This window comes from Nomascus leucogenys, chromosome 15, assembly GCF_006542625.1.
Source record: "Nomascus leucogenys isolate Asia chromosome 15, Asia_NLE_v1, whole genome shotgun sequence".
Taxonomy (NCBI): Eukaryota; Metazoa; Chordata; class Mammalia; order Primates; family Hylobatidae; genus Nomascus; species Nomascus leucogenys.
This window is the reverse complement of record NC_044395.1, coordinates 57,956,256-57,977,549: the sequence shown is the minus strand read 5'-3', so window position 1 is coordinate 57,977,549 and position 21,294 is coordinate 57,956,256. Positions and strand designations below refer to the sequence as shown.

The 21,294-nt window shown below is 45.5% G+C and overlaps 1 protein-coding gene across 1 annotated transcript in view; it reads right to left on the bottom strand.

The window, feature by feature from the left end:
• Positions 1 to 21,294, bottom strand: part of TENM4 (teneurin transmembrane protein 4) — a 416,745-nt gene that overhangs the window by 54,179 nt on the left and 341,272 nt on the right. The window contains exons 18-22 of the mRNA XM_030828936.1: positions 16,650 to 16,911; positions 13,713 to 13,980; positions 10,390 to 10,533; positions 6,980 to 7,229; positions 4,685 to 4,705 (exon numbers count right to left, since the gene is read on the bottom strand). Coding sequence (XP_030684796.1) covers positions 4,685 to 4,705; positions 6,980 to 7,229; positions 10,390 to 10,533; positions 13,713 to 13,980; positions 16,650 to 16,911 — 945 coding nt within the window. The remainder of the gene's footprint in view (positions 1 to 4,684; positions 4,706 to 6,979; positions 7,230 to 10,389; positions 10,534 to 13,712; positions 13,981 to 16,649; positions 16,912 to 21,294) is intronic.

Sequence of the window (21,294 nt, the reverse complement as noted above, 5' to 3'; positions counted from 1 at the left end):
ATCGTAGGTCCCTTAGCTGTCAAATGACTAAGTCCCTGCTCGGCTATGCTCACAGGCTTGTCATTAGGATCAAATGAAATTATACATCTCAACAGCCCTTTCTAGTTTGCAGAGCTCTCTGAACATTCAACTCATTTCGTCCTCCTGCCACCTGCCCCTGGGAGCTGCAGCTGCATCTATGGTGCCCATCTAGACTCCACCAGGCTGAAGTGCCACCTGTCTGCAGAATAGAGCTGCAGAGATGACTACCACTGATAAGAATGCATCTGTGACCACCTAGGGATGCCCATTCTGTCCCAGACACTGCACTAGCACTTGATGCACACATGACCTCATTTTCTTCACAACTACCATATAAGGTAGGTACTTTCCTCCCTTATATTTCAGAAAACTGAGACTGGAAGAGGTGAAGTGACTTGTCTGGGACCACAGATTCCTAAGTGGCAGGATGAAATTCCAACCGAGTTCTGCTTGACTCCAAAGTCTGTGTTCTTTCTACTTCCCCACCCTGCTGCTCAGGATCTAAAAGGTTCCTCTGCCCATATTCACCTGGGAGTACCTGCTCATCTTCTGAGGTTCAGCTCATCTGTAATACCATTCCTGAACCCCCACTTCTTCCTCACTGGTAGAACTGGCCTCTTCCTTCATTGTGTCTCCACTAGAGCTTACAAAGTTTATACTTTTAGTATCTGTAGCACCAATTAAACTTTTCTGTTTAATTGTCTGTCTTTTGGATGAAACCTTGAAATCCTCAAGAGGAGGGACTGATTACCAGTCTCTGCTGCTTTGAACTGGGCTGATGTAGCATAAGTACTCCAGAAAGTTCTGCTGAATTAGCCTCTATGGCTGGAGTATACATAGGAAATGCTCACTGCTAACAATCTTAGAGTGATGGTTCTCAAACATGGCTACACATCAGAATGGCCTGGAGAGCTTTAAAAATAGCCTTACCCATAACGATTGGAGGGTGTGGGCATCTATACCTTTGAGATCTCTCCAAGTGACTTGGAGGCACAACCAGATTTGGGAACCATGGCCTTCGAGCAGTTCTTTTTAAACTTTAATGTGCCACCTGGAGCCTTTGCTAAAATGCACATTTCAATTCCGTAGTTCTGGGGTGCGGAACTTGAGCGTCCACATTTCTAACAATTCCCAGAGCATGCCAATGTTGCTTGTCTGTATTTTGAGCAGCAAGGCCTCAGAATACTCTACAAATCATAAATGTCTCAGAGCATGAGATGGAAGACGGCCTTCAGCGGAGGCCTTAGGCCTGGTTGTGTGGACACGGAGCATTTCCTGGAAATGGACCATGCCTGATTCAATTCTGATGCCCAGTATCCTGAGCAGGGCTGGACACAGAGTAAGATCACAGCTTCATTTTCAGTTTGCTGTAGAAGTCTCTGAGGACCCACATTCTTTTCTAGTTCCTCAAACATAACCTTAGTTTCTCTGGAAGTGATGTAAAATCAAGAGGCCTTCAGGGTACCATTCCTGAAGTTAATGGGCTGAAGCCAAGCTTCATTCTGCCCTCATTCTGGATGGTGTTTGGAATTTCCCAGTAGGAGCTGGGAGTCTAGGAGTCTGTAGGGACATACAGGCTCACTTGCTTCTGAGTGAGAATTCTCTTTGTCTCTAAGTAAGGTCTGCCTCATGCAAAGGAGCGTCCTTCAATGACAGCAGTTGGCAGCCCTGGCAGAACTTGATTCCCCGGTTCTCAGAACCAGTGGGAAGAGGTTGAGTGTTGGAGCCACACAGTCAAGGGTTCAAATACCAGTTCTACCATCCACTTGGCTAAGTGACCCTGGTCACATCACTTCCATTGCCTCAGTTTTCTTAAGCTGAGAAATGGGGATAGTCAAACCTATTTCAAAGGATTATTTTGAGGACAAAATTGCATGAAGACTATAAACCTCTGAGCAGAGTGCCTGTTCCACTAAGAAATAAAATACCCAATAAATGGCAGCTTTTCAGCAAAGCTGGTTCCTTTAGAAACTTCTAGAAGACTTGGTGCATAGTGGAAACACTAAGTATGTCAGACTTTATTTTGTCCTGCTCAACCTATTTCCTGGGACAGTTAAGGGCTCTGAGTTAATATAATATGTGTAGCTGGGTTTGATGGGCACTTGAGTTCAAATGTACTTCTGAAGAAAAGGCTTCAAACATCTTCCGTGACCCTAGGGAAGAGCTCTGGGAAGAGGCAAAGATGCTTGTTTCCTGAAGGAGTCCATAGAGGAAGATGCCCCATGGATTATGGGTTTCTGTACTGAGCATGCCTGGCACAGCAGGCTGGCTCTGAGGCTGGAAAAGCAAAAGGCAGACATGAGTCTGCTCCGGGGAAGCACACACACAGGCTAAAGTTGCCAGTCATGGGGCCAGACATATTACTGGGAGTGGCTGAGACAGTTAATGGAGGAAGAGACATAACTTCATAATTTTTAAAATCCATCTCCAACATTTACTGATGGGGACACTGAAGCCCAGAGAGAGGAAGAGATTTGCCAATATCTAGGTGGCAGTTAACATCAGAGCTGAACCCAGGCTCTCTGTCTTCTGGTTCTCTTTAGAAAACTGCAAGGCAGAAAGTGATTCATTTTTTCCTTTCTACTTTGGTTCATCTTAGAAAGTTTTTAGTACCCAAGAAAACAATGAATTGATGAAGGGTTTAAAGTCATACCATGAATATATAAAAAGATCGCTGAACATCAGAAACGAAATGTTCCCAAAAAACAAACTCTTTGTTTATAGATGAGACTGGAAACCAGAAATGCCAGGTAACCAGCCCAAAGCCACACGGCGAATGTGAAGCATGGGTGGACAGCACCTGGCCTCCTGACTCTTCCTGGCTATGCCCCCCTGGGTCATGGCTGTGTCCCATGCAGCCGCCACCACTAACTGAATGTTTCAACATTAAATGCTAGGCTTTAATCCAAGACCTTCACGTGAAATGTACTTCTGTGTCTTCTGTACAACTGAAGTTGAAGGCATGGACCATTACATAGTTCAGTATCATCCATACAAATCTCATTGGAAATCTCAGATTTCAGTGTCAGGAAAAAAATTTTCTCTTCTGAGAAATGGGCATGTTTTCAATTTCTGATACCACAAAGTATGAAAATAATTATGTTTTCTTATTTACACTTGCTGCCAGGAAGCTCAGAGCTTAATCTAATAAATAATCACATATATGTTTCCTCCTTTTTTCTTTTGTTACCAATTTCTATTTGATTTACTTTAATACACGTGCCTCTGGGTGTAAGAGGATTTAATTCCTTTTTGGGAAAGATGGAGACATCATCATTATCATATAATAATAATTGTTATGATAATAAATTATAATACTGTTAACTCTATGGGATGTTATCATTATTATTACTACTACTACTATTTCTGGAGCTCCTCCCTGTGCCTAAAAGTACTGAATAGTTTACAAATATCTTCTGTGATCATTATAACAACACTCCAAGGGAGATTTTATTAACCTTATGTTAGAAACTAAAGCTTAGAGAGATGAAGGAATTTTTTCAAGGCCACATAATTGGGGAGCTTCAGTTTTCTCGTCTGTCTACTGGATGTAATCATGGATATCTACTTCACAGAGTGGTTTGGGGATAGAATGCTACAATCCATGTAAAGCACATAACCCTCTATCTGCTACATAGTAAATGTTCTGTACATGTGAATTATTAAATAATTATATTTACTACTTATATAATAAATATTATCTTAAAATAACATATACAATTATTACATGAATAATGTAGCTACTTCTATCGAAAGAGATAGAATCATTACTTGATTCTGGGTCTCTCTGACTCTTTCCACCACCCCGAAGACCTTCTTTCATCCCAATTTAGCACCACCCCCAAACCACTTTGATCTGAGCCACAGGTAGATAACTGAGAGCCACTTCTGTGGCCATGCAAGCCACAGCTCTATCTGCCCATGGTTACTTTTCAAGTCACCACAATGTGTGTGAGGTCAGGGGACTCCGAGATGACTGCTATCCAGGAGTCAGGTGAATGCCATAGTGACAGGTGATGCTGACAGGCAGACACTTCTCTTGGTGTGCCTGACTAGACCCATTTCTGTTTACTGCATGTCGCTGTGAGACTACATGACAAACCCACTCTGGGACAAAGTTCTTATTTGGGGATTGATCTCTGCAGTTGGTTCCTGGATTCTGCTTTCTCCTTGATGGCAAGCCTTTTGGGCTTGGGTGGGGTTGCCTGGCATCCCCAAGCTGAGGCAACTTGAATGCCCACAGAAGTGTAAATGTGAAATCTGTCTTCTTCCAGATTGTTCACCTGATCAAGATGTTCTCAGGACTTCCTATCATGATCATCAAAGTCGCTCAATGCAGTTAGGATGACATCCTCATTTATTCTAAGGATAAGCAGGCTGTAGCATTCAAATTACTATTCCAAGGTTCAAATTCTTTCCCATATTACTTTCAGACTATCAAAGTAACTGCCTCACTTTGTAACAGATCCAAGGAGTTCAGGCTCCTGCCACCCATTCGTGCCATTATTAATGACTTCCTCCCATTGCAACTGATTACCCCAATCAGTTCCAATCACACAGGATTCTTTTGCCATACAGCCATCTGAAATTGACACGTGCAGCTTACCAGACAGCATGCAACAAGGCAGGGGTGAGGCAGGAAAGTCTCCACTGGTTGGCTTACCTATGTCTGAAATCTTTATTTCTGACAGAAGACAGGAGAGCAGGGAATAGAAGAAAGAATGAGGTGTTAGCAGCAGGGTTAGAAGCATTATTAGCAGCCTGAAAACTTGACAGCAATGGTACTATACAATACTATAATAAATAAAGACTTAGCAGCTGTGACACTGATGTATTTTATATTGGATATTACTTGTCAGTAAGTTCGCTTACAAGCAGCTACATATCAGAAGAGGCATGGTTTCACCTGCACCACTACTGCTGACTTTGGGGGAAGAGGACTAGGTTGACACATTCTGCTGCTTTAACAAGGGCTAAGACAGAGATTGGAATAGTGGATTCTCTCCTCTGTACAGACACATACCCAGAGATACACATGCTTACTGCTCTGTGTCTGCACATGCACACTTCCCTACAAAGAGTTACCCAAACTTGGGTCACTTCCCGGGAGCCTCCTCATAATAGAATACAGGATTGGAGATAGACTATAATTAGAAGGGAGGGTATGACACAGAAACAGGCCTAGGAAAAAAAGACTGGGAGAAAACATATATCAAAATGATAATATACTTCTAAATTTATTTTTTTCAAATTTCACTTATATCTCCCTTCCTTACCCACTGTCATGATCTCCCCAACAGCTGTGGGAGGGAGGCAGGGAAAATGGGGTCTCTTATTGGAAAGAGGTGAAAATGGAGGTCCAGCGAGGTTCAGTGATTTGTCCAAAGTTGTACAGCTTCTCTGCCGAGGCGAGCTGATTTCCTCGTCCATGGCGCTTTCTGTTGTGGTCCATACATGCAGCCGACTGACACAAATATGCTCAAAGGATCCCTCTTCCTTGACAGATGTCTGTGCCAGTCAGACTCATAATAGACAGAAGAAGGGCAGAGAATATCCCACTGGTGGTCCTCTTCTCATTCAGCCGATATCTGATTTCCTATGAGCCTACCGTGTATGTGCTTGTCTGGCCCTGTGCGTGGGGCCGATACTAACCCTTCTCTTTAGGGCTTATGGCTGTTGGCCCTGCCTTCCTTTCACACATGCGTTGCAGAGCCAGATTCTTGCAGCAGGATCCTACCTCCAGGGAGGAACTTAACAAGGCATTAAGTCGAAGTGGCTCTCATTGGGCCAGGTGACAAGGCTTTGGCGAGGCAGAGGTGTGTAATGATCTCTGGATTTGGGTCCACCATTCTAGAAGCTGGACCTCGGGCAGGTTCTTTAAATTCCCTAAGCCTCCATCTTTTCATTTACCAAAGGGGGATAATAATAAACACCTTAGAGAATTGTTATGCTTGGCAAATAGTAGGAACTCAGCAAAAGTGAGTTTTCTTTTCCCCTGCCCACTATGGAGGAAGTCTTTCCAGCTCTAGGGCCTGTCCTGCTCACATGCACCCTGGCCCAGAAGACAGGCAGATTCCATTCCCTAAAAGAGTTGGGAGGGAGCTTGGCGCAATTCCTCTTGAAAGGGAGTGTGAGGCTCCCTTATCTCTAAAGCACAGCTCTTCCATGACCCCTGAGCCCACCCTATGACAGTGCCCTGGTTCTAAAATGATCTAGGTTAGGGAGCCATAGAGAAAAATCCAACATATCAGGTCCTTCCCTGAGCTATAAGCGTGGCTGTTCTCCATCACTCAGGGTCAGGATGGGGAAAGAGGCTGACTCAGCTGCTTCTGCAGCACTTGAGGAGCAGAGAGGTCAGTTTTCTCGATATCGGTCAGTTGAAGGGAACTGCCCTTGGGCTCAAGGGATCCTCCTGCCTGAACCTCCTGAGTAGCTAGGACTACAGGCAGGTGCCACCACACCCAGCTAATTTTTTAAATTATTTTTTGCAGATGGGGGTCTCATCAGGTTGCACAAGCTGATCTCAAACTGCTGGCCTCAAGTGATCCTTCTGCTTTGGTCTTCCAAAGTGCTAGGATTACAGGTATGAGCAATGGCACCCAGCCCCTTGTTTTTATAAAAGAGGTTCATGTGACTCATTCTAATCAGTTTAGTTCTAGAAAACAGAAAGGAGATTCAATGGCTTCCAAGGGGTCTAATTTTTGGCTGCTAGCAGCCTTCTATGTCACAGATGTAGTCTGGATGCCGGGGACATCTCCCTGTCCTGGGTGGCTTGTCTTCACTGCAGTGCACTGGGGAAGCAGCACCTGCTTGAGCTGGGAGGTGCAAAGTCTCAGAGTCTGACAGGCAAGGCTCTGTCCTGTCCTACTTCCCTGGGCTCAGTAGGTAATGTGGCGGGGCCCAAAGGATGGCAAAGGCATATTATTAGGAACTATGAAGAAAGCATCACCTTACATACCTCAACTCTAGGATGTTGGTGACATTTCCAGAGGGGAAGATCCTTCTAATGTAGTTGAAATCACCCACATAGAGGCTCCCGTCGGAGCCACAGGTGAGGGCCACTGGGGCCAGGAGCTTGTTGCCATCAGCAAGGCCGTTGCAGCTGGGGCAGGAGATGCTTCTCCGGCGCCCATTGCCCATGATGCTCCCGATGACAGGCGGCTGCTGAGACACAAACTGGTTCTCCCCATTCCCTTTGTGCAGGATGCCTGGGACAAGGAAAGAACGGAATTGCTTATGGAGCAGGAAATGGGTATCTTTTCCTGTGGTTGACCACAGAGTCACCCTGATTTTGCAAGGCATGCAAGATCTCCATCAACCATTTCCAGGATCATAGCCCAAGGCTTTGCCTCGGCCCCCTAATGGAACCCAGATTGTCCTAAACAAGTCATACAGATTTAATTCACTCCATAGCTCTGTAAGATAGGCACTGTTATTATCCCTCCTGTAACAGGGGACTGTCCAGGTAGCTTAACCGACCTTACCCAAAGTCACACAGACGATAAGTGGAAGAGCTCCAGAGTCTGGGTGCTTAGCCATTCACCTACACTGCCCCTCAGGTAGGTTGTCCATATCTCATGTACCCAGTCCACAGCTCTATGACAGCATGAATTATTTATCATACTTACTTGTTTTTCTCTTTCAATCGATACCATTTCAAGCATGGAGTCTATGTCTTTTTCCTTTCTGTATCCCCAGTGCTTAGCGCAGAGCTTGACACAGAGTAGATACCAATGAATGTTTATAGAAATGAATGAGTGAAACTCACAGTCTCTTCTCATCAAAGGAGAGTCAAGAAGCATGGGTTTTTACCCGGCTTTGTTATTAATGGGCTGATCCCAGCTCCTGTATAGATCTCTTTACTGCTTTAACTGCCCTTGGGCCTGTTTCCCCACCAGCAAAATGAGGGGATTGACCTCAATGACGCAAAAGCTTCTTCCCATATCCATCCTGTTTCTTTTTAGCCTGGATCCTCTTTTTCCTCATGCACACTTCACAGCCTCCAAACCGCATCCTCTGCCTGCTGCCTCACCTCTTCCATACTGAAGCCCAAGTGAGCTGTGCTCTTACAGATCATCAGGATCTTCTCCCAAACTGTTACCTATTAGCTTTGTCAAAGCTGTCCTTTGTTCAACAGGTATCTTTAATTTTTATGTACTCTAATCAATCATTTTTCTACCTTAAAGTTTGTGCTTTATTAGGTTTTAGGAAATCCTTTCCTGAGATTTTTACAAGTACTCCACTAATTAATTAATTAATTTCTTTTCTTTTTCTTTCTTTCCTTTCTTTCTTTCTTGCCGGCCCTCCCTCCCTCCCTCCCTTCCTTTCTTCCTCCTCTCCTTTCCTTTCCTTTCCTCTCTCTTCTTTTTTCTTTTCCTTCTTCTTTTTAATTGAGACAGGGTCTCACTCTGTTGCCCAGGCTAGAGTATAGTGGCATGTTCTTGGCTTACTGTAGCCTTGAACTCCTGGGCTCAAGTGATCCTCCCACCTCAGCATCCTGAGTAGCTGGGACCACAAGCATGTGCTACCACACCCAGCTAATTAAAAAAAAAAATTATTTTAGTAGAGATGGGGTCTCACTATGTTGCCCAGGCTAGTCTCAAACTCTTGGCCTCAAGCGATCCTCTCACCTTAGCTTCCCAAAGTGCTGGGATTATAGGCATGAGCCACAGTGCCTGGCCTTTTAAATATTTTCTTCCATGAATTTTAAAATGTTATCTTTCACATTTAGATGTTTAAGAAAATATCTCAATTTAATTTGTATACAGTGTGAAGTGAGGACTTAATTTGTCTCTGCATATTGAGCCAATTTTCCCAATACTAAGTTCTAAAACACCCATCCATTCTCCACTGATATATGACGCTATCTCTGTCATATTCCAAGTTCTTTTATATACATGGTATGTGGCAGAAACTTCTCCTTCCTATCCAACCTTTCCTTCTTTTGCAGTTACAGAATCCCTGCTATTTAGCTGGGCACATGACTGCCTGGAACAGACCACGATCCCTGGCTCCATGGCAGCTACATCCACGAACAAGTTCTTGCAATGGCATGTAAGTAGAAGTGATATGGGCAGCTTCTGGGAGGTGTCCTTACAATGCAAGGGACTTGCTCTTCATCCTTGACCTCCTTCCTGCTGGCTGGAAAGTGGATGTGAAGGCTGGATCTGAAGTGGTCCCCTTGGATCATGACTTTGGAGATGAAAACCCGAGTGGAGCACAGAGAGAGAAGAGACTGGGTCTCAGAGCCTGCAGCCCTGGATTACCTACCTCCAGACTCACAGAGTGAGAAGTGAGGTGAGTGAGAAGCAAACTTTATTTCCAATTCTGTTATTTTGGCTTTTCTGAAACTTGGGGCCAAAGCCTAGTTTAATTACTCTTCCCAGGTCAGTTTCTGAATGCGTTCTATTCCATGGAATCAATTTATCTGTTCCTGTGCCAGCACCACACAGTTTTAGATAATGTGGTTTTTCTAGGATAGCTTAATATCTGGTGAGTCCCTCTTCTTTGTTCTCAAAGGCTGCATTAGCGATTTACAAGTCTGTATTCTATCATAAATTTTAGAATTAGTTTGTCAATTCCCCCCGAAAACATGCTGTGGCTTTGATGGGCATTCACTGCCTTTTTAGATCAGGCAGGTGATATCTGACATCATTACCATATTTAGCTGTCCCATCCCAGCTCATGGTCAGACTGAGTTATCTATAATACAGATCTGATGGTGCCACTCACGTGCTTTAGTCCCTGCAGAGGCTTGACATTTGCCTTGGATGAAGTTGAAAGTCCTAATCTTCTTACCCCGGGCTCCAGCTGCTCACATCCAAGCTTTGTCTTTTGCTGTTCCCTTCATGTCATCCTCTGCTTAAATCACAATGAACCTTCTCTCCGGTAACTTTCTTTTAGGCTTCAGCGCTTTGGCACATACTGTGCCCTCTGCCTAGAATGTTCTCCCTACTTGATACACAGGGCTAATCCTACAGACCCTCTGAGACTCAGTTCAGGAGTTCTTGCCAAAGAGACACATTGATGAACCAAGATGCTGGGTGAGGTGCTCTTCTTTTAGCCTTCATAGTGCCCTGTGCCTCCCTCTGTGATGTCAGGGTGCATATGGCACAACACTGAAACTGCCTGGTGAGTATTTGTGTCTCACAGGCATAAAGCCTTGAGGCCGTTCATTTCTGCATCCCCAGTGCCTAGCACAGTGACAGGCTCAGAGGAGGTATCCAAGCAGTATCTGTTGACTGAGCTCTCTGATCACATAGGAGCCTATGGGATTCAAAGTGTGAATTTTTTGTTTGGCAGGGCACAAGGGATATGAGACAAGGTTCTGCCCCAGCCTGATTCAAGTGATTCTATTAATCCACTTACCACTTTGAATGTTGAGGGCATGATGTTTGTCTAGGCTCCATCCTCCAAGCTTGGATGCATCAATTTCATAGCCCTGCAGCACTGCTGTTCTTTTTTCCCACAGGATTAGATCTGGGCAGGATTCATATTCATAACCCACGGAAACTGTAGGTGACAGAAGAGGCAAAATGTGTAAGTGAGCACAGCCCACTCTTTGGCCTTTAGACCTGTAGGCAAGGAACCTGGCTTATCTTTTGTAGAAGAGGAAAAAAGGATCATATCTCTAAGTGGCAACCAGAACTATGTGAAATACCAACACAAGGTTGCTGAGCCTTAGTAATTTTTTCTTTTTTTTTTTGGAAGAGCAATTTTACATTTGGGGAAAAGTTAAAATAAATGTACCAATTACTTTAAAAGGATCTAAGTGAATCCCTTCCAAGGAAATAATCTTTAGTATGTGATAGGGTTTGTTTCTGTGTTCCCAACCCAAATCTCATATTTAATTGTAATCCCCAGGGTTGGAGGTGGGGCCTGGTGGGAGGTGACTGGATCATGGGGTGGATTCTCATGAATGGCTTGGCACCATCCTCTTGGTGCTGTTCTCATGATGGTAAGTGAGTTATCCTGGGATCTGGATGTTTAAAAGTATGCAGCACCTCCTCCCACCACCCCAGGTCCTGCTCCTGCCATGTAAGACGGCTGCTCCCGCTTTGCCTTCTGCCATGAGTCAAAGCTCCCTGAGGCCTCCCCAGAAGCAGATGCTGCCAGGCTTCCTGTACAGCCTGCAGAACCATGAGCCAATTAAACCTCTTTTCTTATAAATTACCCAGTCTCAGGTATTTATAACAATACGAGAACGGACTAATATAGCATGGAAAATACTTTGTGCACAAAAGTCTTCACCACAACATTATTTATAATATTGGAAACTTAGATGTAATCTAAAGGTTCAAGAGGGGTGAGGGTGAGCAAACCCAAGTGCATCCACCCTAGGAATACTATGACGCCACTGGAAATCACAGCGAAGAAGAACGTGGTGACCTGGGAAATGCTTATGGAGAAATGCTCAGTTGAAAAGACTGGTTATATATGGTAATTTGCATTAAAAGAAATCACAGGCCGGGCGTGGTGGCTCACGCCTGTAATCCCAGCACTTTGGGAGGCTGAGGTGGGTGGATCACGAGGTCAGGAGATCGAGACTATCCTGGCTAACACGGTGAAACCTCGTCTCCACCAAAAATACAAAAATTAGCCGGGTGTGGTGGTAGGCGTCTGTAGTCCCAGCTAGTTGGGAGGCTGAGGCAGGAGAATCGCTTGAACCCAGGAGGCGGAGGTTGCAGTGAGCCGAGACTGCGCCACTGCATTCCAGCCTGACGACAGAGCGAGACTCCGTCTCAAAAAAAAAAAATTACGTATGAGAAAAGAAAACTAGTTGTATTTGTTTACAGAATCACATATGACTTTTTTCTATTTTTGTCCATTTTTCAAATTTTTATTAATGACTATGGTGTTTTTTAAATTGGGAAAAATGTTTAAAGTCATTTATAATGAATATATAGAAAAGGAACTTAGTTGGGTTACTTTTAAAAAGCTGGAAGTTACTTTGAGGTTTCAAAGCTTGGAAATCCCCTGGATTTATTTTTGTTTCATAAATCCAGGACCCCTTAGAAGGTCACTGGGATGAAGACTAAACATGACAGCCTCCCTGACCCTGGGTGTGTAAAAAGTCCTGTAACTGGACTATGGAAAGGAACTAGCAGAGACAGGAATGCTATTTCTTCCAAGCGTCTTTCTGGGCAGGCCCTATTTTCCAGTGGACAATATTCTACTACATGTTCAAGACAGGAATTAACAACTGAGCAGCTCCTTAAAGTTTCTTGCAGATGCCGTAAAAGACTGCTGACTATTTAAGGCAACAGGGGAATGGGCTGGAAGACGTCCCTATGACCCCTTCCCTCATGGCCTTGAGTTCCTTAAGCAGCCACTATGTGATCTTAGGAAAGTGACTCCAACCCAGTCACTTCCCTTTTTAACTGACTGGCGGGCACTAGCAGTGCTCATTTTATCTCAAGAGGTTATAAGGCCTCATTTTTAAAAAGATGACAGAAGTGGCTTGATCTACAGAAGGGATCATGAACAGTGAGAGATGGCACCTTTGCTCCCACTGTGCCCTTGTTGGGTAGGATGGGATGCGAACCCATAGGAAAGATCTGGAATAAATCCAGCTCTGTTCCTTCCTAGCTGTGCATCTCACTGGGAAGTCATCTCACTTCTCTGGGCCTCAGCTTCTTCATGCAGAATTTGGGGGTGACAATTTTTGATTCACAGATTATAAGGATTAACAGAGATACTAATGTACAGGGGCACACAATGCCCACAGCAGGTGCTCAAGCAACATTCTTTTATTTCCTTTCCACCTCCCTCCTCCTCTTCTTCCCCCTCTCTTCCTCCCTCCCTTCCTTGCTTCTCCTCCCTCTCTCCCTTCCCTCTTCCCCCCTCCTTCTCTCCCTCTCTTCCTCTTCCTCCTTCCCTTCCTTCCTCCCCCACTTCCTTCCTTTCTAAAAACATTACTTCTCTGCTTCCTCATTCTGCCTTTGCTGAATCTCTGCGTTGGCTGAACCTAAGGGAATGAAATTGGAGTGGGGTTCAAGACGAGAAGGGATTTGCTGGACGGTTACTCTCCAGTGCTTGGTGGATCAGCTCTGCAGGGTTAGGCCTGCTAAGAGTCCAGCTCTGAGCCCTTCCTGGGACCTCCTCTAATCTGGAAGCAGAAATGCATACAGCCAGCCCCTGGAAGCCCAAGGGCCAAGAGAGGCTAGGACCCCAGGTGAGGCTACAGCCAACTTCTGTTTCATCTTACAAAGAGACAGCAATAACAACAACAAAAAGATGACCAACAAAAAGAGGCCAAAAATCATTTTTGATGGAGGAAGAATCTTAGTTACTGCACCTCAAAAAAAAAAAAAATGAAAGAAACCATTTTTTAGCTCTCCTATTTTAATGGGTAAGTTCCCACAGGATGGCTGTGGGGTGGCCAGGCAATGTCCACCTGACCCTGCCTTTGTGGCACATGACCTCTTTTAGCCCCTCACAAGCCAGCACGGCACTTTTCAGGGCCCTTTGGTTCTGTAGCCTCATTGTAATGGTCGGGTTTTCCACATTCAGGTCTTTCAGTTCACATTCTTTTAGGTCCTAGCCAGTCACGGACAGGTCTTAAAGGTCAATTAAGCCTTAGGTATTTTTGATCTGAGAAGAGGAAGGAAGGAAGAAGGAACTAGGGAGGTAGAAAGAGTCCTCCCTGCAAATGCTATTCTCTCTCTGAGTCCTGCAGCCGGGAGGCTTACCAAAGGCTTCTGAAAGCCCAAACACCTTCTGGTTGTAGACGTCTGCCTTGTCCCAAATGAAATAATAGGACAGGTCTGGCGCTGCAGCGAACCACTTCCTGAAAAGGCGGCCCTCCACCGCTACCATGAGATGCACCTTCATGAGGTTGAAGGGGATGGTCGGGTGGGTGAGGCTGATCCTCAGGACAGATTTGTAGCCAGGCGTCCGGCTGCTCAGGTAGCTCAGCCTCATCTTGCAGCCAGAGATAGAGATTTCCTCCTGCAAAGCCTAGAAAGCAGAGGCAGATCACAGCAAGGGACGGTCGTCGACCCACCCGGTGGAGGGAAGATGGCGTGGCCCCATGGACTCTGGGTGTTCAGGAGGTAGAGGGAAAGGCAGAAGGAGAGAGGAGGGGAAAAAAAGAGGAGACAGTAGAAAGAAGAGGGGAAGCAGAGGGTGAAGAGAAGCAGGAAGAGGAGGAGGAAGGGAAAAGCATAAATGAGACGGGAGAAAGATTGGGGAGGAGTAAAACATGTCAGAGGACCTGGTTTCTGGGGCCAGTTTTCATGTGGTGACCCTGCAGGAGTCACCTCACCTCGCCAAGCCTCAGCCTCCTGCTCTGTACAACAGGGATGACAGCACTCATTTCACTGCAGTTTTGAGGGGAACACATAGGATATGCATATAAAATACTTAGATCACATTGCCACTGGTTCATGAGCTGTGTTATCCTAGAAAGCTCACGGAACCTCTGAATCTCAGTCTCCTCACTGGCTTTGTGTGAGGACTGAGAAAGGTCACATAGGTAAAGTGCCTAGCACAGAAATGTTGTCAAGTGGCATGCAGTGCTGCTGCTGCTGCTGGTGGTGCTGGCAGCAGGGATGCCATGAAGAGAGACTGCTGTGGCCGGCTGCCTAAGCAGGAAGGACGGTTTCTCTCTCAAAACTTTTCTCAAATGAGATCTGTTCCAAATGACTTTCTTTTTCAGGAAATTAAACAGACTACGAGATGTTGACCAAACAAATAATTATGCAGAGTTGAGACCACAGCCTGGCAGGACCTGTGGTTCACAGCCCCAGCTCATCCACAGAGAGAGGCTAGACTGGCTGCATGGAGCTTCTGGCCACTCTGGGCCCCAGCTCCAGTGCCAGATGGACAGAGTGGGGAAGGCTGTGACCTGGGGAGTGCTCAGGTCACTTAGCTACTGGGTGCAATGAGCCTAGTTCTAAGTTGGAAAGTTTAAATGAATGCCATCATGCCCAGGCAGACAGCAAAAGCAGATAACTTTATCAGCTTGATGCTCTGGGCTCTGTTTCAAGAAAGGAACATTAAATCAATTGAGGCTAATGTATCTATTCAAGGGACAATGGCTATTCTACCCTACGTTTACAGTGGATCTGGGCCTTCTTCATCCTGTCCATTTCATAGCCAAGTGTGAACGCTTACCCTCACCCATTCTCCTGAACACAGGAAATTTTAGGGATTGGGCTTAAACTAAGGTAATCTTCCTAAACTACAGCTTATAAGTTCGAGGCAAAGCAGGACTTATACCCTGGTGAGCCCCTGGCATGACTGAAGTGCCATCCTGATGGTCTCAAAAATATTTACCTTCTTTAACATACCCTTTAAAATTCATATCACCCAGGACTTGCAAAGGCTAACCTATGAGAGGACTGGGAAAGTCCAAGAGTTTGTTTATGTGTATTTCATGAATCTGATAATAAGCAAGACTTTTGCCCTAACTGAATGTGCAGGCATCCAGCTCAGGGAGCACTGTAAAGAGGGTATGACCTTTAACCCCATTTGTTCCAGAGTCCCTGCTCCTGGGAAAAATGTCTAGCTGGAGCTGAGCCAGGGTTGAGTAACAAATTACTTCTTTCCAGCAAGCTCTGTCTCCACTGACAACCATTTCATAAGAAAGGTCAGCCTGGTAGTTGAGACAGGAGACAGGTGCTGAATCTCTGAAAAGGAGATTTCAACCTGTGAGTGCAATGAGAATTTCAAAATGAACGTATGTCCTTCTTGTTGGCTGGCATTGGAAGCCACTCAACAGGGTACGCACAGAAAGGTGTTTGCTCAGCCAGGCATGAAATATACATAAAAAAATGTATAAACTCCCTGCTCCACCAGCGCTTGCAATCCATTAATAGGCACATTGCCTGAGTTCTCATTAGGCAGGTGAGACAACCGGGACTTCTCTTGGGCTTCTGCACTGACATCTCTCCTCTTCCTCAGGCCTTCACTGCTGCCATTAGAAACTGGGCTGGGGACAGCGAAGGAAATTCAACTGGCAGAGCTTTGTTAGGTGAAAATATCTACCTTGATTTCCATCAGATTAAAATGCATCTTTCCCAATTACTTTCTTTTAATGATAGTTAAGTAAAGCAGTTGTATATATAGATTTGAGCCAAGGCGATCCTTAATTGGCATGAAGGCAGTGCGTATTAAATAATCTTAATAATAATAGCTAAAATTTACTGAGTACTTATTAGGTGACAGACATTGTGCTAAGCACCTCATATACATTTTTCTCATTTACTCTTTATTATAATGCTCACTCTTTGGGATCCTTTGGCACATTCCTCTTGGTAGAACCATTTATTTTAAATAGTTTTAATAGAAATAATGAGAGAGGGACACAGGAGGCTGGGGAAAAGGAAAGTAGGCACAAGTGAACTAACCAGGAGAGTGGAAAGACAGAGAGAATTTAGTATAAACCAGAGTGTGCCAGGCAGTTCCAGGTGCTCACGTGTTTTCCATGTGTAAGAGGGGTGCCCCTCATGCCCTTACACCGTGCCTGCTGTGGGGTTTGGTGGCTGGATTTTGCATAATAGGCTGATGGGACCTGACGCAAGCCCTACAGAGGTGTCTTCTCTCTTTCCACTGTCTCTGAGATCCTCCTCCACCCCCAAAATGAAATCAAAGCATGGTGGAATGCAGTTAGGAAAGGTGGGTACCTGAATTTCCGGCACAATGGGGCCTTTCTCTGCACAGGAGCTGGCGAAGGACGTCAGTGGGGATGGAGAGACGACGGGGTTGGGGCGGGCAAAATTGCTCAGGTCACAGCTGGGAATCTCATTCTCCTCATGTCTCATGATGATGGTTTCCATGACAAAGAAGCGATCCCATGGCAGCCAGAGGGTGTGCTCCTGTGTGATGAAAGGTGCCCGCTCAAACCGCAGGATGATGGAGATGCCGCCATTTGTCACCAAGTCAAAGCTGTTTGGGAGGGGAAGGTTGAGAAGGGGTGGGGAGCAGGAGGAGCAGGAACCAGGATGAGAGAGAGAGACCAAGAAAGGAGAGAAAATTACACCAAAGGGTCTGAGCATTTCTTGAGGGAGGCTCTAATGCCTAAAGATTTGACTGCAGCTCCAAACAATGGCAGTGATTTTAGAAAGCAGTTTTTTTCCCCATAAAATGATTCACACAGAGAATTTGCTGAAATGAACCACCGCTGTGGAGAGCCATTTTCCAGGATACACAAGAGCTGACAGTGGCGCTGCTGGTACTTAGGGCCTTTCAACTGTGTCAGAGCTGGAGCCCAGCGAAAAGTCAGTGAATAAAGCAGGGCAAGCCTTGATCTGGGTGTTAGGAACCCCAAGCCTGGTCTTGGCTCTGTCTTCAACTATTATGTGATCTTGGGTAAGTCACTTAGCCTCTTTGGTCCTCATTTTTTTCATATGTAAAATGCAAAGGCCCAAATGGATTATTCTTAAGTCTCTAAGATTCTATGACTCCACAACAATTTTAGCTGTAATTGTGATAGATTACTCAACAAAGGCCTTTGCAATTACAAAATAGCTAAGCAGTTTAAAGATGGCTCAGTTAGAATCACAGTGTCTTACAAGTGAAAGGGGAACCAGAAGACTGAGTGCCAGCCTCCTAGTTGAGATGAGATCACTGTGACAGCGTCTGGAGAGCTGGCAGCCCAGCCTCTGTTCATCAGCCTCTGAGGATGCTGGGGAGGGCTGAGGAGAAACCTGCCTTCCTAGTCCTCGTTCTGTCTTCAATGTGACACCAAACGGGTTTGCTCTATGATGGTCTCCAGGCCTTCCCTGATCCCAGATGACCCCCTGCTAAGCCCCTCTCGTTTCAGGCTTGTGGGGATTGTATAGGCAGAGTCTTCCTTGCCTCACCCCAGAATATCTTGTGCCCAAACAGGACCCAGCCAGAAACATACTGGCAGCTCTGTTTGGTGCTGGCATCTTAACTCCAATCACCTGCAGACAAATCTAGCAAGGCACTTTCCCATCCAAGCCTTGGCATGCACTTTTACTTTCTGAACATTGAAGAAAACTGAGTTCCTCCCTATTTGTACACCCAACGTTTCCGACACTGTCCAGCCCCACAGGGAACCTGATTTGAGGGTTCTGCAGCCACATGTTTAGAAGCCAGATGGACTTAGATTATAGATAATGGGAAAAGAGGGCCACATGTGAACCAAGGTACATCACTAATCCAGCAGGCTGGGTCTGCTGAACTAAGAAGAGGGCATAGCATGGCTGCTACTTAAAGCCCTATCATGCAATAAGACATAAGACTAGGCCAGGCACAGTGGCTCACATCTGTGATCCCGGCACTTTGGGAGGCTGAGGAGGGTGGATCACCTGAGATCAGGAGTTCGAGACCAACCTGGTCAATATGCTAAAACCCCGTCCCTACTAAAAATACAAAAACTGGCCGGGAGTGATGGCGGGCGCCTGTAATCCCAGCTGCTCGGGAGGCTGAGGCAGGAGAATGGCTTGAACCTGGGAGGCAGAAGTTGCAATGAGTTGAGATTGCACCACTGCACTCCAGCCTGGGTGACAGAGTGAAACCTGTCTCAAAAAAATAAGAAATAAAAAATAAAAAGATGTAAGACTAGAATTTTGTGTCCTTTTTCTTCTTAAAACAGAAAGTTTAAATCAAGTAATAGGTGAACCACTGGAGAGGAACTTAATGGTCATCTGACCTAGCCCCCCTCCCATTTGATGCATCAGTTCCTTCTATAGAACCACCATCAAGGGCCCATTCAGTTCCTACTTATGCAATTCCAGAGATGAGGAGATTGCTATATCCACAGGAGGACTGTTCTGTTTTAGGTTAGTTCTGACTGTTAGAACTTTTTTTTTTTAACTTGAGTGTGGGTCCCTCTCTTTCCAGCTTCTTGTTCACTGGGCCTGATGTCTATCTCCTGGGGTGACTTCAAACTAGTCCATTCCTTCTGTCACACCCTGGCTGTAGTAGGCATTTTCAAGGCCTGTCTTAATTGGCTTTTTTGGATGGAGAACTCCTAACTATCAAACTGGACAGCTCAAACTTCACCTCCCCCACACAGTCTTACCCAGTCAGAATTCCAGCTCCTCCCTGGGTTCCACCACCCCACACGCATGGCATTGCACTGTCATTGCTTGTTGAGCTCTCTGGCCCAGGGACATCGAGTCCACTGTCTTTTCAGAAACTGGTCCAGTGCTTAATGGTTAAAAGTTGATGGAATAAATGCATGAGTGACAGCATCAGCTGCTCCTGAACTGACATCTACTAAACACCCTACGTCCCTTCTTACTTTGGCTGTTACTGCAGTTAAATCTAAGTTTCATCTGTGCAGTTGGTGTGAGAGACCTCAATGCAGGATATGATCTTGACTCTGATAAATCCACCCTGTGGGAACGGGCCCATTGCTGCAGCTTGCTCTTCTCTCCTCCAGAGACTGCAAGGATTCCGCATGGAACCATCCTGTCCTAGTGTCAAGTTCTGCTCTTGGTAGATGGCAACCCCAGATTCGGGGCTCCAAGCTCCAAAGCCTGACTCTTCTGCCCTTTGCAGGAGCTATCACCCATTTGCCTGTTCCTCATTCACTTAGGTGAAGTTGAGTACCACCATCATTCAATGATAGAGAAACACCTGGGGTGGGGTTTATTTTGAATCAAGAATTCAGGTTTTGGCTCTCCAGGAGAATACCCATGGTTTTGGGGAAATACTCAAAGAACAATTTTTCTGTCACAGAACTGAGGAGCATCTGTGCCTTGATAGAACATTTTTAACTGTCAAACAGAATTTTAGCCAGACTTATAAGCTCCCTTTATGAGAGGTTGTATGTGAGGAGGGAGGAAAGACAAACATGAAAAGACATATTCCCAAGGCAGTGAGCAAGCAGGGGGGCAGCTGGCCTTGCCAAGGGCAAGTAATGAGCTGGGGCTAGGCCTGCTCCTCTGGAGGGGAAACCCCTACTTTGGACGTGAATGTGAATGTGACCCCAAAGGGAAGGCCTGGTTATCATATGAAGCCCAAACAGCACAGGGCCATTCTGAACACTACTACTTGCTCCATGGGTGAATTATATCACCTTTCCACGCCTCAGTTTTCTCATTTGTAAAATGAAGCTGATGATCATAATCATTTGGCAGGGTTATTAATTATACAGATGGAATAATAGATGGGAAAAGCACAGGGCCTCACACATTCCCTTGTCTTGGCCCCCACCCCTCCCCTCCCCTCCTCTCCTCTCCTTTCTTTTCTTCCTTTCCCCCTTTCTCCCTTTCCTGTCCCCTTTTCTCCCTTTCTGTCTTTTCTCTTTTCTCTTTCTTTCTCTCTCTCTCTCTTTTTTTTTTTGAGATAGGGTTTCACTCTGTCACCCAGGCTGGAGTGCAGGAGTACAGTGGGGCAATCGTGGCTCACTGAAGCCTTGACCTCCCTGGGCTCAAGCAATCCTCCCACCTCTGCCTCCTAGGTTGCTGGGACTAGAGGTGCATGCCACCACACCCAGCTAATTTTTGTATGTTTTTTTGATAGAGACATGGTTTTGCCATGTTGCCTAGGCTGGTCTTGAACACCCAGGCTGGTCTTGAACACCCAGGCTGGTCTTGAACTCCTGTGCTCAAGTGATCCTTACGCCCTGGCCTCCCAAAGTGCTGGGATTACAGATGTGAGCCACTGCGCCTGGCCCCCAATTTTCAATTCAATGAGCCTAATCTACATCTCTTGCCTGCTATTCTTTTAGTTTTTCTTCATGGCCTCTATTTTCCATTTGTTAAATGATCTCTTTGGCTAACTTCTCTGCTACTGTTTTCTGTTTGTAAGCTCCTGTTAAGGTGTGAAGTCTGGGATTTCAGCAAGTGTGTGTGTGTGTGTGCGTGCGCATGTGTGTGGGGGTGAGGGAGCTGGATGAGGGCAAGTATCATGGTGCCTTCCTGGAAAGCGAAGAATACATGTCCCTGGACTTTCAGTCCACTTGTGCACACTGTTATTTCCAGACTATATCTCTTAGTCTTATGGTTTTTCCTAAGGTACGAGAGGTAAGGAAGAAGGTGAGTTAAGGAAGGGTGGGAGGGCAGTGATACCTGTTCACATATAACAAACAGAGATTTTTGCATACTAAGAGAACATTTCCCATGCATTATGCAGTGGCTGAGTTGGGAAGAAAATTTAAGCCCCAAAATGCATTGGTAAGAATTGATCAGAAATTCAAGCTCTGTTGCAGCAATTCTGGCTACATGATGTAATTTAGGAGGATGATGCAGGAAACACGGCTGATATTTAGCTCCATGCTCTCAGTGGGCAGTAGAAATTATAGAGGAAGCACAAACAGGAGGAATCGGGAGGTGTCAGAGACTGAGCTTTCCC